General features: G+C 30.1%; 1 protein-coding gene across 3 annotated transcripts in view; it reads right to left on the bottom strand.

Moving 5' to 3' along the window:
• LOC119603919 (lachesin) overlaps positions 1-17,853 on the bottom strand; it is a 139,975-nt gene that overhangs the window by 21,154 nt on the left and 100,968 nt on the right. For all 3 annotated transcript variants that reach the window (XM_037956217.1, XM_037956227.1, XM_037956209.1), the window contains 3 exons: positions 10,457-10,956; positions 8,796-8,914; positions 4,236-4,421 (listed from right to left, as the gene is read on the bottom strand). In XM_037956217.1, the coding sequence (XP_037812145.1) occupies positions 4,236-4,421; positions 8,796-8,914; positions 10,457-10,568 (417 nt within the window). In that variant the 5' untranslated portion in view covers positions 10,569-10,956. The remainder of the gene's footprint in view (positions 1-4,235; positions 4,422-8,795; positions 8,915-10,456; positions 10,957-17,853) is intronic.

Here is a 17,853-nt window from a genome sequence, read left to right as displayed (position 1 = left end):
CCATAGAACAGAACCCCCGAAAAGGGCTTCTGAGCTCATAATTATGTTAAATATACAGTTATATCGATAAAATGCGGCACAACTAAGTTTTATAGAAGTCTTAAATAAATCACATTTAATATTCATAACTGGTGTAGGGTATCATATGGTCGGCCACGCCCGACTATACTTTCTTACTTGTTGTCGCTTAAATTTGTTCTAATATACCTATTTATGCCTATGCTCCATCTTAGACTTTAAAGAGTTTCATTATTTTGTCGATCTTAATTTCGGACTGAAAAAGTGATGTTTTGAACCAATGTGCACTGTTACTTGTTTATTTTGCTATGCATTTGTTATGATTTTTGTGAGATTTAATTAACTTCCGCCATATTTATATTTTTGTCCCACTGTGATGCATTATCCATTTTTTGGAATTTATTCTACTTCATAACTAAATGAAGCTACACGATGAAGTATTACATATATGTATCTAAAGGATCTAATATTTTGCAAAAACTTCATTTATTTGACTGAAAACCAGAAATTAATTGTCTTCCATAGTCGACATATTTTCTAAAAAAAATTAATAAAAAACCAGCACTTTTCCGCAGCTGAAATTTTCACCAATTATACTATACAGTATATACTAAAAGCACAAACCCATATCTAAACTGCATTTCACTGCACCGATAACTAATAGCTTTTTAAAGATGAACTATTTGAAAAAAAAATTATTACCAAATATTTCGCATGGCTGTAGCTAAGAACAGCAAGTACAACCTATTACCTAATTTGCCTCGAATAGTTCCCGAGTATATGAAAGCTATAAACTATCCACTACATACGAACAGTGGACATAAATATTCAATGATATAAAAACTATTCCGAAATATTGAAATTTTAAATATAAAAAAATGTTCTCATTCAACTTAGTGTTAACCCGTTATGGGTGATGCTATTTAATTATGTTGTATACATATATTTGAGCTCATTGACAACCTAAAACTTATAATTTTTTAAAAATCTGAAAGTTTTTTTTTATTTCGCGCCACTGAATTGTATATTTCTCCCACAGTGCGTTGGCCTGTGTTTTTCCATTAAAATTTTTTTAGCTGTATATTTGGATTTAGCTGTATATTTGGGTTTAAATTACTAGAACTCTTTTAAATTTAAAAAATTGAGTAAATACTATGTATGTATACATATGTATGTACCCAATAATTATCTACTTACATACATATAATATCGAAATATGTATACTGTAAGTAAATTACCCTGAAAATGTAGTACAAAAGAATCCAAAATATCTAAACCTTTATTGTCATTATTTTCATTAAAATCTGTAATTACAACATTTAATATTGTAACTAATTGAAATTAAATAACATAGAATCAAAATGTTCTTGACCAATTTAAATTGTACTAATTGGATTTTTTATTCTGCTGTGGTTGATTAAACTAAATATTTACAAAAGGACATATACTAAAATTTTTACTTTTTTATTTCTTACTTTTAATTATATGAGGATAGGCAAATGTGAACAACAAAATCGAAATGGCTCAAGACAAATGAATAAAATGTGTATGTACGTTTGAATGTGCATAATAAAGGATAACAAATGTTTAGATATGTATATACAATTAATATTGTTGGATGGACATGTAAATTACATAAAGGTCCAAATTTCACAGATCTTTCCCGACCACATTAAAAAATATACATATATAATGAATTAATTTCATTTTTTAATACATATAATATAAAATGTACGGATTTTATATATTGTCAATGTCAATATTGAACTTAGACCGATTTCGCAAGTTTCAAAAAATAATTTATTGAAATACGAATTTGTAAATGCCTCAGATACTGCGTACTCAAGTTATGTTCTACCTGTTTGTAACTGAACACAATATTATCATTGTAATGCCAATTCAATGCAACTATAATATATTTAAGTATGAAATAGTATCCTAAATATGTATGTATATATTAACAAAACATATGGTTATTTGTAGAAAACATTATCGTTGAATATGATGTTGTTTCAGAAAGGATTTTCTTAAAATCAACCAACGGTTTACAAAATAGTTTATTGTATTTTCTTGTGTTTTTTCTCATCTTTTAAATGAAAATATTTTTGTTTTCTATTAGTATTTCTAGTATCTATCTAGGGCAGTCTAAAAAGTTTTCCATAGGTTGTGTAGTTATTAACTGCTGTTCTAGCTGCAATTGGCTCATTACGCGGTAACGAAACACAGTGGGACAGGCAAATAAAATTGTCATTCCTTAACGGTTGGTCTGATAGGTATGCAGTTCCCTCTGATCACTCTAAGATAACAAACACTACTTCATTGCTTAGATTAAATTATTTTTTTTTTAACAAAAAATAATTATTTTCAAAAGACTTTCAATCCTGTCCTCATATACTGTACACTTTTCTTTTGTATGGGTTAGTCACTACATGCAAGCATAAGTATTCATGTATGTACATTAGAGGCGCTCAAAAAATATCGATTTTGTTTTATTTGTATCTTATTTTGTATATTAGTGTCTAAAAATAAGTGGTGTTAAATTTAAGTCCAATCGGATAAAAGGAATGAACCAGTAGAGGAAATCGATTGAAAGGTGTAAAATTGAGTAATTAATAGGACTGAGCTATTAAAATTTAAAAATTGATTATCTTGTAGCGATATTTTCGATCCAACGGGGTATAAAACATATTAATTTCTTTAAAAGATTAAATTGGGCCGAAAGAATATATACAGGCCTGTCACAGAATTCAATTATAAATAAATCGATAAAAACTTAAAAAAATAATAGCTTTAAACAATTGTCAACTCCACATTGAAAATTTGAGGTGGTTTCATTTCGAAAAACTTGTCATTTTCCGTTTTTGAAGAAGAAAATTAGGAAAAATAATTCCATTTTCGATCGGAATGGAATTTTGTGACAGGCCCCATAATTTTAATGGCAAAAATTTCGAAGAAATCAAAAAAAGTTCTATTATTTATCCAATTATACAATTTTTCAATCGATTTCCGGCACGTGTTTCCGTTAACTGATTGAGCTAAAATTTTACATCAGTTAGTTTAGATACTAATGAACAAAATAAGAGCTATCCAAACAAACTCGATATATTTGGGCGCCTCTAATATACATACATATGTATAATCTTCAATGGTCAGATTTATTCCCACACAAACACAGTACCTACCTATATACATATATATGAACTCGTATAATGTACGATTATGTACATAGGGTAAACAACAGAAGAAAAACATTTGTTAAAACTTTAAATCCCCAATTACTCGAAATGTGTTTATTATTTTTTACTTATTTCTGATTTCATTTGTTGTTGATTCTGATTCTGATCCTGTTCTTGTTATTCTTGTTTTTGTTTACTCATTTTTCTTACGAAAGGGGATGAGTCGAACTCTGGAAAACCGGTATACCAAAAATAATAAGATGAGATTGAGGATTATAATAAACAAAAATAATACAAGTAAATATCATGACATTAGTATTTGTATGGATTAAGAGTAATTGCCGTCAATGTGTAGCATAAGAATAAAAAATTGAAACACATAAACACTCGTTTTTACAGTTTCATTTGTTTTGTCAACAGTACAATTCGTGCAATCGTGGCGGCAATATAGCATGATGAAGCACAGGAAAATGAAATTCATAGATACCGAGGCATGTCCCCACCACAAAATCTAAATTACAAACATTTTGCAAAAAAAAAATTAGAAAGAAACATTTTGTTTGTGTGACTTTAAAAACGCAAATAAACTCGTTAAATAAAGAGAAGAAAAAAATCAACTACAAGTGTTAAAGTATGAGACTGACTGACCATGATGTCTGTTGAGGTATGTATATAAGCGTCTATGTATATGTGAGTGTGTGAAAGTTCCGGTATTAGTGATAGAAAACGGAAGGACATGGCCATTTGAAAGTGTTGGACAGTAACACTCACACAGCAAAAAAATACACATATGTATTTGTATGTAGTCATTCATTTATGGTGTAATGGAAAATTTATAAACAAGCTTAAAAGGATTGAATGAAAACCGAGACAAGACAGACTAAATGGCCAGGTGGTAGCTTAGAATGACTATTTATGTGAATGTCATACATGCACACATGGACAAATCATGGATGTACAAATGTAGTTGTAGTTTAGTAAGTGTATAAGTATGTGTGTGTTTTAAAGGCTTTTTATGGGGATACACTGATAAGCACATACCTGACTCTTCATGGGGTCTGTATTCACTTGGCACATATAACTACCCGAATCATTTAGCTGTACATGGGATATGTGAAGTTTCCAGGTGTTGTGACCATTGTGTGTCACTGATAATCTTGGATTTAGAGACACCATATGGGTGTGAATACCGAGTATTGCTTTAGAATCGGATTTAATCCAGGCAACCTAAAAATATACAAACAAACAAATAATTATATATACATATATGTACACACATACAAAAACAAAACAAACATACATAAATGATTTAGTTAACCACACTTACACATAAACACACTCTCCTACATAAAATCGTTTCAAAAATCTCTTCTTAAAAACATATTTATTCGTATTATATGAGGGTAATAAGTAGACACTCGACCACATATTGTTTACATGTACAAACTTTATATATATGTATGTACATATACATATAAAATAATATATACATACTTACATCTTCTATGTTCGAAATATGTCTCACTAACTGTCTTCATATGTACATACTTACACCGAGAAAAGTAATTAAGTAATCGTTGAATTATCAGTTTATTGAAGTATAAATGTTTGTTAGATGTCTCCATTTGGACTTCAATGTTAGAATTCTCAAATAGTTAAGAATATTTTGTGTAGTAAGTAGAATTCGTCAATGGATGACATATGTATGTATGAACAAAGGATGAATAACAGTTTCCTACTCCCATGATTATAAGGTATACCAAGCGTGTACCCCGAAACTAATAAACTACCCGTACTAATAAACTAAAAGCATCTAGCTTAGTAATTTTAAATATATATTTTCCGCAAACTTTTCATCTTCTAAAGAATTAAAACCACAATTGGTTCAGAATGAAAACAGAAAGTGGAAAACTGCTTATAAAAAGTATGTATATAAAAGTTTTTATCGAATGACGTCTTAAAAATTAATAACTCTTTATGAACTATAACAACTACACAAGAACATTAAATCTCAATCATAATTCACTGTCCAATTAAGGTCAATAGTGCCAAATTGTTTTCTCTGCGTGTATGAATGAGTGTTGATTTACTAACTAAATTTAAACTCTTAGCTAACGCATAAACTAACAATTGCAAGTGCCAACAATAGTATTTTTCACACTCATACAATTGGAAATATTCAGGTAGTGCTTGGAACTTCTTTGAGAAATGAGATAACTATTAAAAAACAACAATTATTGCTTAAACAATAAACTACTTGCAATGTTCCTGTGGTGACAATTTACATCCTCCACATAAATGATGAAAAAGGGCGTAAGTAAGTAAGTAAGTACATACTTACAAGAAGTCAATAATGACTTACAACTAACTATATCGTCACCTGAAATGCAAAAGGGGGAGACAAAAACTAAATAAAATTAAAACTATTTTTGTTATAAAAACGAAATTTACAAGTATTGTATCACAACATCGATAAAGACGTTTGAATATAGCTGTACCGTCAGACATTGTCTATTATGTTGCTTTTTAGGACTTTCTTACTTGTGGAAATGACTAATTTGTTGTTACGCTCTTTTGAATTTCACTTTATCAAAGTCGGTATTTGTTACAAAAGGATTCTAAAAATTTGCAACAACATGTATTTTGATGCAGTGGACCATTTTCAATCAAAAAGTCGATTTTAAATTTTGTTGGTGGTTAAGCCTTTTTGCATTTCAGGTGACGATATACGTTTGAACTTATTTTTTAAATGCCAATATTACCATTTTATGTATGTAAATTTTAACATTATGTACATTTTTGCTGCGGACTTAAGTATTCTAATGTTGACAATTGCTACATTAAAAACTACTGGGGTACATTCGTACCTATTTACAATAGGGTTGACCAAAACCTATAGATTTTGCTCAGATGGGTCTTATTTTGTCTATTAGTGTCTGAAACTTACTGGTGTAAAATTGAATGGCAATTTTATTGAAGAAATCAAAAAAGATCTTATTATTTACCCAATTTAATAATTATCAATCGATTTCCGACACGGGTTCCCGTTATACTCAAGTAACACTAACAAATAAGACCGATATGGGAAAAATGGATTTTTTTGAACACCTCTAATGTATGTACATCGTATTATGTATCTACATATACATATACCAAGATACATGCACTATAGCACACACATACATACATATGTAGATTAATTATTCACAATAAATAGGGGGAAGAGATGTTAATTTTATTGCATGATGAACTCATTCTTAATTAATAAACAGATTCAATTTAACTCTTTCACACACACTTATATACATTTGTATGTAAGTACATTATTAAAAATCTTAGAAAATTAGAGCCTAAGTATATATTAGGGTTATAACCAAAATTAGGACCTATTACTACGTGATAGGCATTATTGTTCTAATAATAAAAACCAGTTTTTCTGGTCATTTTGGTGCAAGAACCTTCCGCGCAGCTATATTCATGTCAACAACTTATGGGAAAAACATGGGGACTCAAACCACGATTGATATACTGAATATACAAGGCTATAGTTAGACCAATTCTGGCGCGCGGTTCCATTGTCTGGTGGCTAATATGAACACACGTAGTCATACAAAATTTATTAAGAGTAAATGGAGTAGTGGTACTGAGTATATCAGGAGCACGTAGACGCACAGCCACTAAGGCAATGTGTAGAATCTTAGGAATAGATCCTCTACATTTACACATTAAAGAATACGCTTAAAAAACGCAAATTAGGCTTATACAAAATGGCCAGCTGAACACTCTTCGCTTATCAGAGATTTTCATTATACATACATACTAATATAAGTACGGATTATCAAGCATCTCAGATATGTTGGGATAAGAATATTACTACAATTTCCCCATCTAGGGAAAACTGGAAAGTAATAAATCAAGAAGGCATTGAGGTATACAAGGATGGCTCAAAGAAGGAAAAGTGGGACAGGCGGTTGTATTTTCTGTGAAATACAAGGCATTCGACACAGCTTTAGACTAAATGATGCATGTAGCATATTTCAAGCTGAAATATTCGCAGTGGCTGAAGCAGCAAAGCTAATATCTATGAAACCAATATTTACATGCGATATTACGATTTGCATAGATAGTAAAGATACCATAAAGGCACTGGCAAACAGATGTGTTAGATTTAAAGTAATCAGACGTTGTAGCAGAGACCTACAGGTTCTCAAAGAACAAGACGCATTCAATCTGCGCTGGGTACCGGGTCACAATAACATACATGGAAACGAAATCGCGGATGAATTGGCAAGATCCGGAGCAGACATGAACAGGAGCACAGCATGTCGAGAAGTTTTTCCTGGCCTTGACTTCTTATATAAAAATATAAGATTAATCTTATTTGTTTGTCTTTCGTCTGTTCGTGTAGTCATTATAAACAAATTACTGATAGTAAAATATGTATGTATGTACATATACAATAAAATAATTTACTTGTATAATCTTTGGTCCAAGGACGAACCCTATTGATTTCGGTTAAAATCATAAGGATTTCTCAAACTTCTGTAAATATGTTAATTATAAGCAAATATTCAACAGAACAATATTGTGTCCAAAACCTAATATTTGCTGAATATCGGTCCCACACGCTCTATATAAGGACTCCTATGGCAATGAAATTCGATACAAATATGTATAATGTTTCATAACCTTAATGCCTAATGCTATATCGACTTTTCTATGTGGGAAATATAAAACAAGTAAGAAATTATAGTCGGGCGAGGCCGACCATATAATACCCTACACAAAATTCAAATGTGATTTAGTTTTCATAATAAAGCATTTAAGTTGAATTGTACCTTGCCTTAAATTATATTTAAGCCATTTATTGTTGAATAAAATTGTGGACATTTTATTATTTGTGGACATTCAAATTTTGAGGGGGGCTTTGTATAGGGGCTATGGTCAAATGAGACCCTATAACTATAAAATTTTTGAGTTGTATGGGTGCTAGGTGAAATAATGGACCAATATTAACCATTTTCAATAGGCTTCGTCTTCGGTACCATAGAATATCATGTGCCAAATTTCATTGAATTATCTTCAAAATTGCGACCTGTAGTTTGATTACAAAGTTCACAAGCCCTATTCGGGGGTTCAGTTGTATGGGGGCTAGGTGAAATAATGGACCGATGTTAACTATTTGTAATAGGCTTTGTCTCCGGTACCATAGAATATCATTGAAATTTCATTGAATTATCTTCAAAATTGCGACCTGTAGTTTGATTACAAGGTTTACAAGGCTTATTCGGGGGTTCAGTTGTATGGGGGCTAGGTGAAATAATGGACCGATATTAACCATTTTCAATAGGCTTCGTCCCTGTGACAATAGAAGATTACGTACCAAATTTCATTGAATTATCTTTAAAATTGCGACCTGTAGTTTGATTACAAGGTTTACATGGACGGACAGACAGACGGCTATGTCCGATTCTAAGCCGATTGGTATAATTTAAGGTGGGTATAGAACCAATATTATTGTGCGTTACAAACATCAGCACAACCCCAATATACTCTCCCCGCTAAAGTGGTGTAGGGTATAAAAATATACTAAAAACTTACTTTGTATTGTCCTAAATTGTTGACGACACATGTGAATGAAACGTCACGACCCTGAGGTACTGTTATATTAGGAAGTAGCGATAAAAATTCTGGTTCTGGTTCATCTGGTTGGTTATGACCTGTAAAAAAAATAATGTATATATTTGTTAGTTTTATTGTATGCGACACATGTGTTCACAAGAGTTAAAAGTAATTATAAAACAAATTTTTTAGTAAATACTACAGGTGTTAATTATACGAGTTTAGTTTTGTTCGAATAAAAGTTCACTATAAATTCATTATTCGAGATATCGAATAATTTCTAAAATTTCCTCGATTATTCAAACGAATAAGAAATACAAATTTTAAATCGAATTATTTTATAAAATTCTTTAAATCAGATCCACTGTAGGAGTTTGTGTACACTTATTGAAGCGTCGACACTCCTGTATGGTGAAAATATGGTCGCTGACGAAAATGAAATTGACCGCTACAGAGCCTTAATTACTTTTGTGTACTAAAATGAAGATATTGAACTCTAGGTTTAAACAAGATGGCGCGTATAATTCGTAGAACGGTTGATGTGTCGCCTGTTTTGTTTGTAGATGGGATATCATAAAAGTAAATCTGAATAACCATTTACCCCACAAATAACTTGCTACATAACAAGAAACGGATTATAATTTATTATTTATTTTTAGGTATGAGTAGACGTGCAACAACAATTTAAATTTTAGATATTTTAATTTTTTTAATTTCTATCATGATAAAGGAATTTTACATTTGACTTGTAATTAAAGTTTTCCGTTTTTCAAGAAAATGCTCATATACATACATATGTATATCCCCGAAGAGTTATATTCCTGGAAGTTCCCATTTTTAATACATATATACACATATGATAAAATCCTACTATATATTAAAAATCCCACGATAGAAAAATTTAATTCAAATACAACTACATTAAAAGCCAAACAAAAAATTATAGAAATATGTATATATGTATGTATGTATATTAGGGTATTCATGTTCTAGAAGTTATGCAGTTTTCAAATCGGATTCAACAATAAAGAATCTTATAAATATATATCTAGAAAACTTTATCAGACATAATAACTGAGATCACTAGGTATGTTGCGAAAGCGAATAATACATTTTATTTTTTCCGAATGCAAATGCGAAAGCAAATGCAAAAAGTATAATTCAAGTAAATTTTAATAGAAAAGTGAGAATGACAGAAATTCGTTATATATTTCGATAAAAAAATCTAGTTGTAACGACATTTCATTTTTAAAACAAAAACACAGAGCCGGGAATGTTTAAAGTAAGCGAATATGCGAATGCGAGCATCCCTAGAGATCACTACATAATCTAACATTTTTTTACCAGAATACTTTTTGTTTAAATGCGACTTTTAAAATTATAATTTTTACTTCAACTAATGTTTAATGAGATAAATAGAAGACAAACAAGTCCCAGTTCCATCAACAATTCTATAAGATTTTGTTTTTAAACTCTAAAACCAACTAAAATGGCTAAATCGAATTTTATATATTTTTATCTAGAATCATTATTCTAGTGTGTCCAAGTACTTATCTAGTTATAAAAAATATATTTTTATAATCTTCTCCCTAATGTGCATAAAAATACTTTTCTTTGAGACAAAAAAACAAAAAACATACCTTGGGCAAACACCTGCATACTGTTTCTCCTGCTATCACCACCATCTCCAAAACCCATCAGTAAGAGTATGAAGACCAGTAATACGCTTATGCAGCATTTAACTTGCTCCATTGCAGTCTGTATATAACACACACGTTATTTGAATCCACCAGAGCGTAATGTTAAATTAGTTGCTTCTTAGGCGCCGCGGATGAATAGGTACTTCTGTATCAACCTTAGTTTCAGCTTAAAAGTTGCACCAGCTGTTTTTGATATTGCTGTTGTTCTATATACACGTAATAGTAGTAGAGAAGCAGTAAGTGTGAGTACTTCAAGACATTGAAATAAATGCTAAATGTGGCTTCCGGTAGTGTCAGTTGTGGTGTGGTTAATTTTAATGATGTCAACGTAACTCCCTCCATCCATAGAGAAAATGAAGTGCGTCTATAGAATATGTGAATGAATTTTAATATGCCTGAACGTCGGCATAATAACTTTTTTCACTTCAGTGAAATAAAATCTGCAAAAGAATTTTAAAAGTAAACAAAGTATAAGTATTTTTATATTTTTAATATTGTTGATATCTTAATAGCTTAATAAAATAAAAAATGTACAAAAATTATTCATTACTGAAGTACAACTTTAGTACTAAACTAAGTACTATAGTGATGTGTCTGGCTGCTTTCCTAAACGCCAGAAATTCATCGTCAATGTTTTGTAAAATTCAAACAAAAAAAAGTACATGACTATAAATCAAAGATCATTATTGAAATGAAAATTAATTACTTTACCAAGCCCCCTTACAAATGTTTTGCCGAAATAGAACTTTGATGTTCACTGTTTACCTGTAACCCATCTCAAAATCCATTCAAAATATTTTCATTTTTGGATCAAAATAGTTTTTTTGTAACCGATCAAATATTTGTAGAAATAAGTTTTCTCATGTCTTAAATAGAAAAAACCACAAGATTTAAACAGCTTAAATCTGTTACAATTGCAAGATTGATTAAACATTGCAAACGCCATTTTCTTTTATATTTTTAAAGCGCCCTAAGATATGCTTTAGCGATATTACATAACTTTTGTGAAAGATTAAAGGAAATTCATATTTTCGTGGCAGGACCTACTATGGGAGATATGACTAAAAAATCTTTAAGTAACATTTCTTTATATAAAAGCTATATTTCAGTCAAATTTTGTATCTATTTATATCGTAATTTAGTAATAAGTAATGTTTGTTTAAGTGATTTTCGGTAGGGAACCTTGTATGGGACCGATCGTGAAATAATCTTAAAATATAATTACTATATATATAAACTATATAAAACTAATATATAAAACTAATATTTGTTCAAAATTTTGTATCAATAGCTTTATTTGGTAATGAGTAATGTGTGTTTAAGAGATTTTCGTATGGGAGCTATGACCAATTATGGTCCGATCGTAAAAAATTACACAGTAACATTAATGTATACAAAGACAAAATTTTGGCTAAGTTCTGTGTCCATATCATTATTTAGTAATGAATATTGTATACTCAAGTGATTTTCTCGATTTGTAGTAAGGAGTTATGTGTGTTTAAGTGATTTTCGGAAGGGAACCTTGTATGGAAGATATGACCAAATATGAACCCATCGTGAAAAATTTTTAAATAACATTTCTGTGTACAAAAATAGTATTTATGACATTTTTTTATGGATATCACTATTTGGTAATAAGTTGTGTGCCTTTAAGTGTTTATCTGAAGGGGGCCTTGTATGGGAACTGTGACCAAATATGGACCGATCGGAAAAAATTTCACAGTAATATTTTTATGTACAACAGCAATACCTGTACCAAATTTAATATGGATATCTTAATTTAGAAATTAGTTATTTTCTTTTAAGTGATTTTCGGGAGGGGACCTTGTATGGAAGCTATGACCAATTATGGACCGATCCTATTTTTTTTTTGTGAAGATATCAACATTCTGACGGAAGTTATTAACAATAAACTCAATTTCCGGGAATATGTAATTTTGTATGGGAGGTATATGAAATTGTGGACTCTGCCAATTTTCAACAGGAATAAAGTTCTCGTGTAGAAACGAATGTATGATGATTTTCATGCAATTATATTGCATAGTTTCCGTGAAAATTACATCAGAATGTGTAAAAAATGCTTTTTTTCAGAGTTGTTTTAAATTTTGATTCATAACTTTTCCCGATGTGAACCGATTTTGCTCATTTTCAATACCAAACTGCCTAGGACAATAGGAAATATTCTGGCCAAATTTCAATAATTTATTACACAGACGGACATAGCTAAATCGACTCGGAATTTCATAAGGACCAAGAATATATTCTTTGTTGGGTCTCAGATGAATATTTCTTGGTGTTACATATGGGATGACAAAGTTATATATACCCTCTATCACCACTGCAATGTATAAAAATAGTTTATTTTTCGAAATACTTGTTTAAATTGCATAAAAATAAAAGTTCATTTTTGTAATTTAAGAATTGGAATGGTACATTTTCAAAAAATGCCTTTATTTTTACCGTATTCAGTACATAAATTCCCCAGGAAAATAAGAGTTTTACTGCGTAATTTTAGATAGCTAAAAAAATTGGCACATATCAAAACTTAATATTTTTAACGCCAATACAGATTATGTGTACATTGTTCTTCCAATCTTATCTAAAGATACAAAATTAATTTCTATTCTCTCTTGGCCCATAGTGCAATATCCTTCTATTCAAAAGCCTCGATAGAGTCACAGTTCATAATTATAAATATAATAAAAAAAACAAGTTAGAGTGCTATATTCGGCTGAGCCGAATCTTAAATACACTCCACTAGCTACTTTTATATTAATACTTTTCTAATTGATCAAATATTTGTAGAAATAAGTTTTCTCATGTCTTAAATAGAAAAACCCCAAGATTTAAACAGCTTAAATCTGTTACAATTCCATGATTTATTGAACATTACATTCTTTTATATTTTTATAGCGCCCTAAGATATGCTTTAACGATATTTAATAATGTGCATGTATGCATGTGTGTGAAAGATTTAAGGATTTTCAAAATACATATATAATTTTGTTCTACATAAATTGATAACGCAACTAGTTAAATACGGTTAAATTGCTTTTAGGGACAGACAAAATTTCTATACATAAAAGCTATATTTCAGTCAAATTTTGTATCTATATCGTAATTTAGTAATAAGAAATGTGTGTTCAAGTGATTTTCTGAAGTCGGCACCCATGTTATGAACCGATCGTGAAAAAATCTTGAAATAGAATTTTTTTATACAAAACTAATATTTGGCACAAATCAATAGCTTTATTTGGTAATGAGTAATGTGTGTTTAAGATATTTTCGTAAAAAGACCTTGTATGGGAGCTATGACCAATTATGTATATAAAGACAAAATTTCAAAATTCTGTATCTATATCTATCACAGTAATTTTTCTCTGTGTATGAGCAATACTTCTGCCAAACTTTATATGGACATCTTAATTTAGTAATGAGTTATATGCGTTTAAGTGATTTTCGGAAGGGAACTTTGCATGGGAGCTATGACCAGTTATGGACCGATAGGAATTTCTCAGTAATATTTATGTGCATATAAGCAATACTTGTACTAAATTTTATATGGATATCTTGATTTAGTAATGAGTTATGCGCGTTTAAGTGATTTTCGGGAAGGGTCCTTGTATGGGAGCTATGACCAGTTATGAACCGATTGGAAAAAATGTCATAGCAATATTTCTGTATGTGAGAGAAATACTTGTGCCAAATTTTATATGGATATCTTAATTTAGTAATGAGTTATGTGCGTTTAAGTGATTTTCGGGAGGGGACCTTGTATGGGAGCTATGACTAGGCTTGCCAGATTTGAAATCAACAAAAAACGTACATCGTAGTTAAAAAAGCAGTACAATTGAATAAAAAAAGTACAATAGTTTATTTCAAAAAAATTTAATTAAATTGTTCTAAAAACGCTATATTTACATTGGTTGTTACGATTTTTCACAAAAAAACTTATATAAAACCAATTTATGACAGTAAAATTAATCCAATTACAAATCATTTTTTTAATATTAATGTGCTATTAATTTATATATTTTCTTTAAAAGGTGTAAAATTCCCTAAATTTTAGTTTCGTTTGGTTTGTTTACATTTTCAAATATCAACCATTTGTTGTGAACATATGTTTGATATCTTTTTATGGAGAAAAAATGTCCAGTAAAATATAAAAATTCTCTATCTCTAACTGTTACAAAAACGTTACAACTTTTACTCTGTTATTAAATTTGTCATTCTTCAAACATCCTCAGATACCTAATTTTCGAAAAATTAGCCACCCTGCTACGAAAAATAAGAATGGCAGTATAATTTTTTAAAAATCGTTCCACAGCGGGACTGGATAAAGCTATCGAATAGGTACCAAACATGTCCTTCACATTTGCAGTCTTTTTTATGCCGAAAATTCATTAAAAACTTTCATTACAGTGATATCTTAATCAAAATTTAACAATTTAAAGCATTTTGAATAAACGCACTATTTCATGCATGACAAATGCATCGAAACCTCTTATAGTTGAATTTGCCTTTCTGAGCTTAGTAAATCCACTTTCAAACTATGTATCTCTGAAGTCCTTAAATAGCGATTCTATAGAATATTTGTATATGGTCATGATTACATCTATAAAATTATGGTAAAATTCAAAAAAGAAGTACAAAAAGAAGTACAAAAAGAAGTACAAATACTAAAAAGAAGTACATTTGCGTACTTCTTTAGGGGTTATGCAGTTAAAAGTACAATTACAAAAAAGAAGTACGCGTACTGCTGAAAACAGTACTTCTGGCAAGCCTAGCTATGACCAATTATGGACCGATCGGAAAAAACTTTCACAGTAATATTTCTGTGCATATGAGCAATACTTATTCTAAATTTTATATGGATATCTTAATTTAGTAATGAGTTATGCGCGTTCAAGTGATTTTCGGGAGGGGACCTTGTATGGGAACTATGTCCAATGAATTCTATTCTATTGTGAAGATATCAACATTCTGACGGAAGTTATTAACAAAAAACCCATTTTCCGGGAATATGTACTTTTGTATGGGAGGTATATGAAATTATGGACCGATGCTGGCAGTTTTCAGCAGGAATCAATATCTTGTGTAGAAACGAATGTATGATGACTTTCATGAAATTAGCTTGCATAGTTTTCGAAAAAATTACATCAGAATGTGTAAAAAATGCTTATTTTTTTCGAGGTTGTTTTAAATTTTGATTCATAACTTTTCCCGATGTGAACCGATTTTGCTCATTTTCAATACCAAACTGTACCGGATAATAATGAATGTTTTGGGTGAATTTGGTTAAATTATATTGCTTCGTTTTAACGTGAGCGTGTTTTACACAGACAGACAGACGGACATAGCTAAATCGACTCAGAATTTCATAAGGACCCAGAATATATATACTTTGTTGGGTCTCAGATGAATATTTCTTGGTGTTACACACGGAATGACAAACTTATATATACCCTCTATCATCACTGATGGTGGTTGAGGGTATAAAAATACAATATAGTGGACATAATTTACAAAGTTATGCGACAATTTCAATTAAAATTCAATGAAGTCAGAGAACGGCTTTAACTAGGTCTAATATATGGGGAATTTCGTGTCAAGTGACCCAACTTTAAAAATCGATGTTTTCCGATTTGGATGAAATCTAGTACTTATGATTTCGAGCCAAATCTACTTGATTTTAACTAGATTTCCCATACAAAACAAAATCTACTTCGTAACTAGATTTCGTTAAAATCTACTCAAAATCTAATAGTTTTTAGTGATGCAACTCTGTTTTTTCCTAAATAATACTAAAAAATACGACACTACACAAGAAAAAAGAGGAAAACAAAACAAACAAAAAAAATTAAAATGTCGACAAAATTTTTATAAATTGAAAACATGAATGAAAAGTTAATCTAAAATAAAAGGTAATGTTATATTTAAATATCTATTTTTTTATTTTAAATGGAATTTTGATAAATATCCCATTTTTTCTTCTTATTTTTCATATCACACACTTTTTCAAGAAATATTAGAAAAAATTAAATCTTCCTAAATGTCAAGAATAGTAAGTGTAAACGGACTAGATTTGGAAAAAGATTTTAAATGAAATCTACTAGATTTCGTGTATGTGTAAATGGGGTATTAAACATACTTAGTTATAATTAAAAATGCATTTTAATAATAAAAAAACAAAAGAAGAAGTTTTTTCAACAACCTACATATTTTAAAAAGGTTTCTTTGTATTTATTAAAAAACTAGCTATACCCAGTGTGCTTTGCTACCCTAAAAGCAATATAAATAAAAAATCACTTAACGATTTTGAAGATTCTAACTACAATAGCTTTCCACATATACAATTTGTTACATATGAGAGATGCCACGCAAATTATTGCAAGTACGCCAATTTTCCCGAACGTTAATTAAGATTTTAGTGTAATCTAGATAAATAAAAATTTTAATAATCTAATAGTTTACCAGATATACGAAATTTTGTATTTAATTCATATGGGAGGTGTCAAGCCCCCCATTGAAAGTCCGCCCGTTATTCTATAATTGTTCACATGAATGACAAAGTTCTTCATGTAAAATTTTAAGATTCTAGCTCTTATAGTTTCCGCCTTTTTTCTCACAAATATTCAGATGAATATTAAAGTTCTTCGCGCAAAATTTGAAGAATCTAGTTCTATGAGTTTCCCAGATAAACCAAATTTTGTATTTAATTCATATGGGAGGTGCCAAGCACGCCATTGAAAGTCCGCCCGTTATTATCTAGATGTTTAGATGAATGTCAAAATTCTTCATGTAAAATTTTAAGATTCTAGTCCTAATAGTTTCTCAGATATACGAATTTTTCTATTTCATTCATATGGGGGCTCCAAGCCCCTCCGCCCTTTTGTCTCCAAAATGTTCTGATGAATATTAAAGTTCTTCGCGCAAAATTTGAAGAATCTAGTTCTATTAGTTTCCCAGATAAACGAAATTATATTTAATTAATAAGGGAGGTGCCAAGCCCCCATTGAAAATCCACCCGTTATTCTCAAAATTTTCATATGAATATCTATTTCTATTTAAATTATATGGGGGCTCCAAGCTCCCAGATTAAAATCTGCACTGCTTTTTACAAAATGTTCAGATAAATATTAAAGTTCTTCGTGCAAAATTTCAAGAATTTAGTTCTATTAGTTTACCAGATAAACGAATTTTTGTATTTAAATCATATGGCAGGTACCGCTCCCCTCATTGATAGTCCGCCAATTTATAACCCAAAATGTTTACATGGATGTTAAAGTTCTTCGTGCAAAATTTTAAGATTCTAATTGTAATAGTTTCCAATATAA

This window comes from Lucilia sericata, unplaced genomic scaffold (assembly GCF_015586225.1).
Source record: "Lucilia sericata isolate MDLA Ls3-8-SP2 unplaced genomic scaffold, ASM1558622v1 Contig000010F_arrow, whole genome shotgun sequence".
In the NCBI taxonomy this organism is placed as follows: domain Eukaryota; kingdom Metazoa; phylum Arthropoda; class Insecta; order Diptera; family Calliphoridae; genus Lucilia; species Lucilia sericata.
The sequence above is the reverse complement of the archived record's forward strand: the minus strand, read 5'-3'. Positions and strand labels throughout refer to the sequence as shown.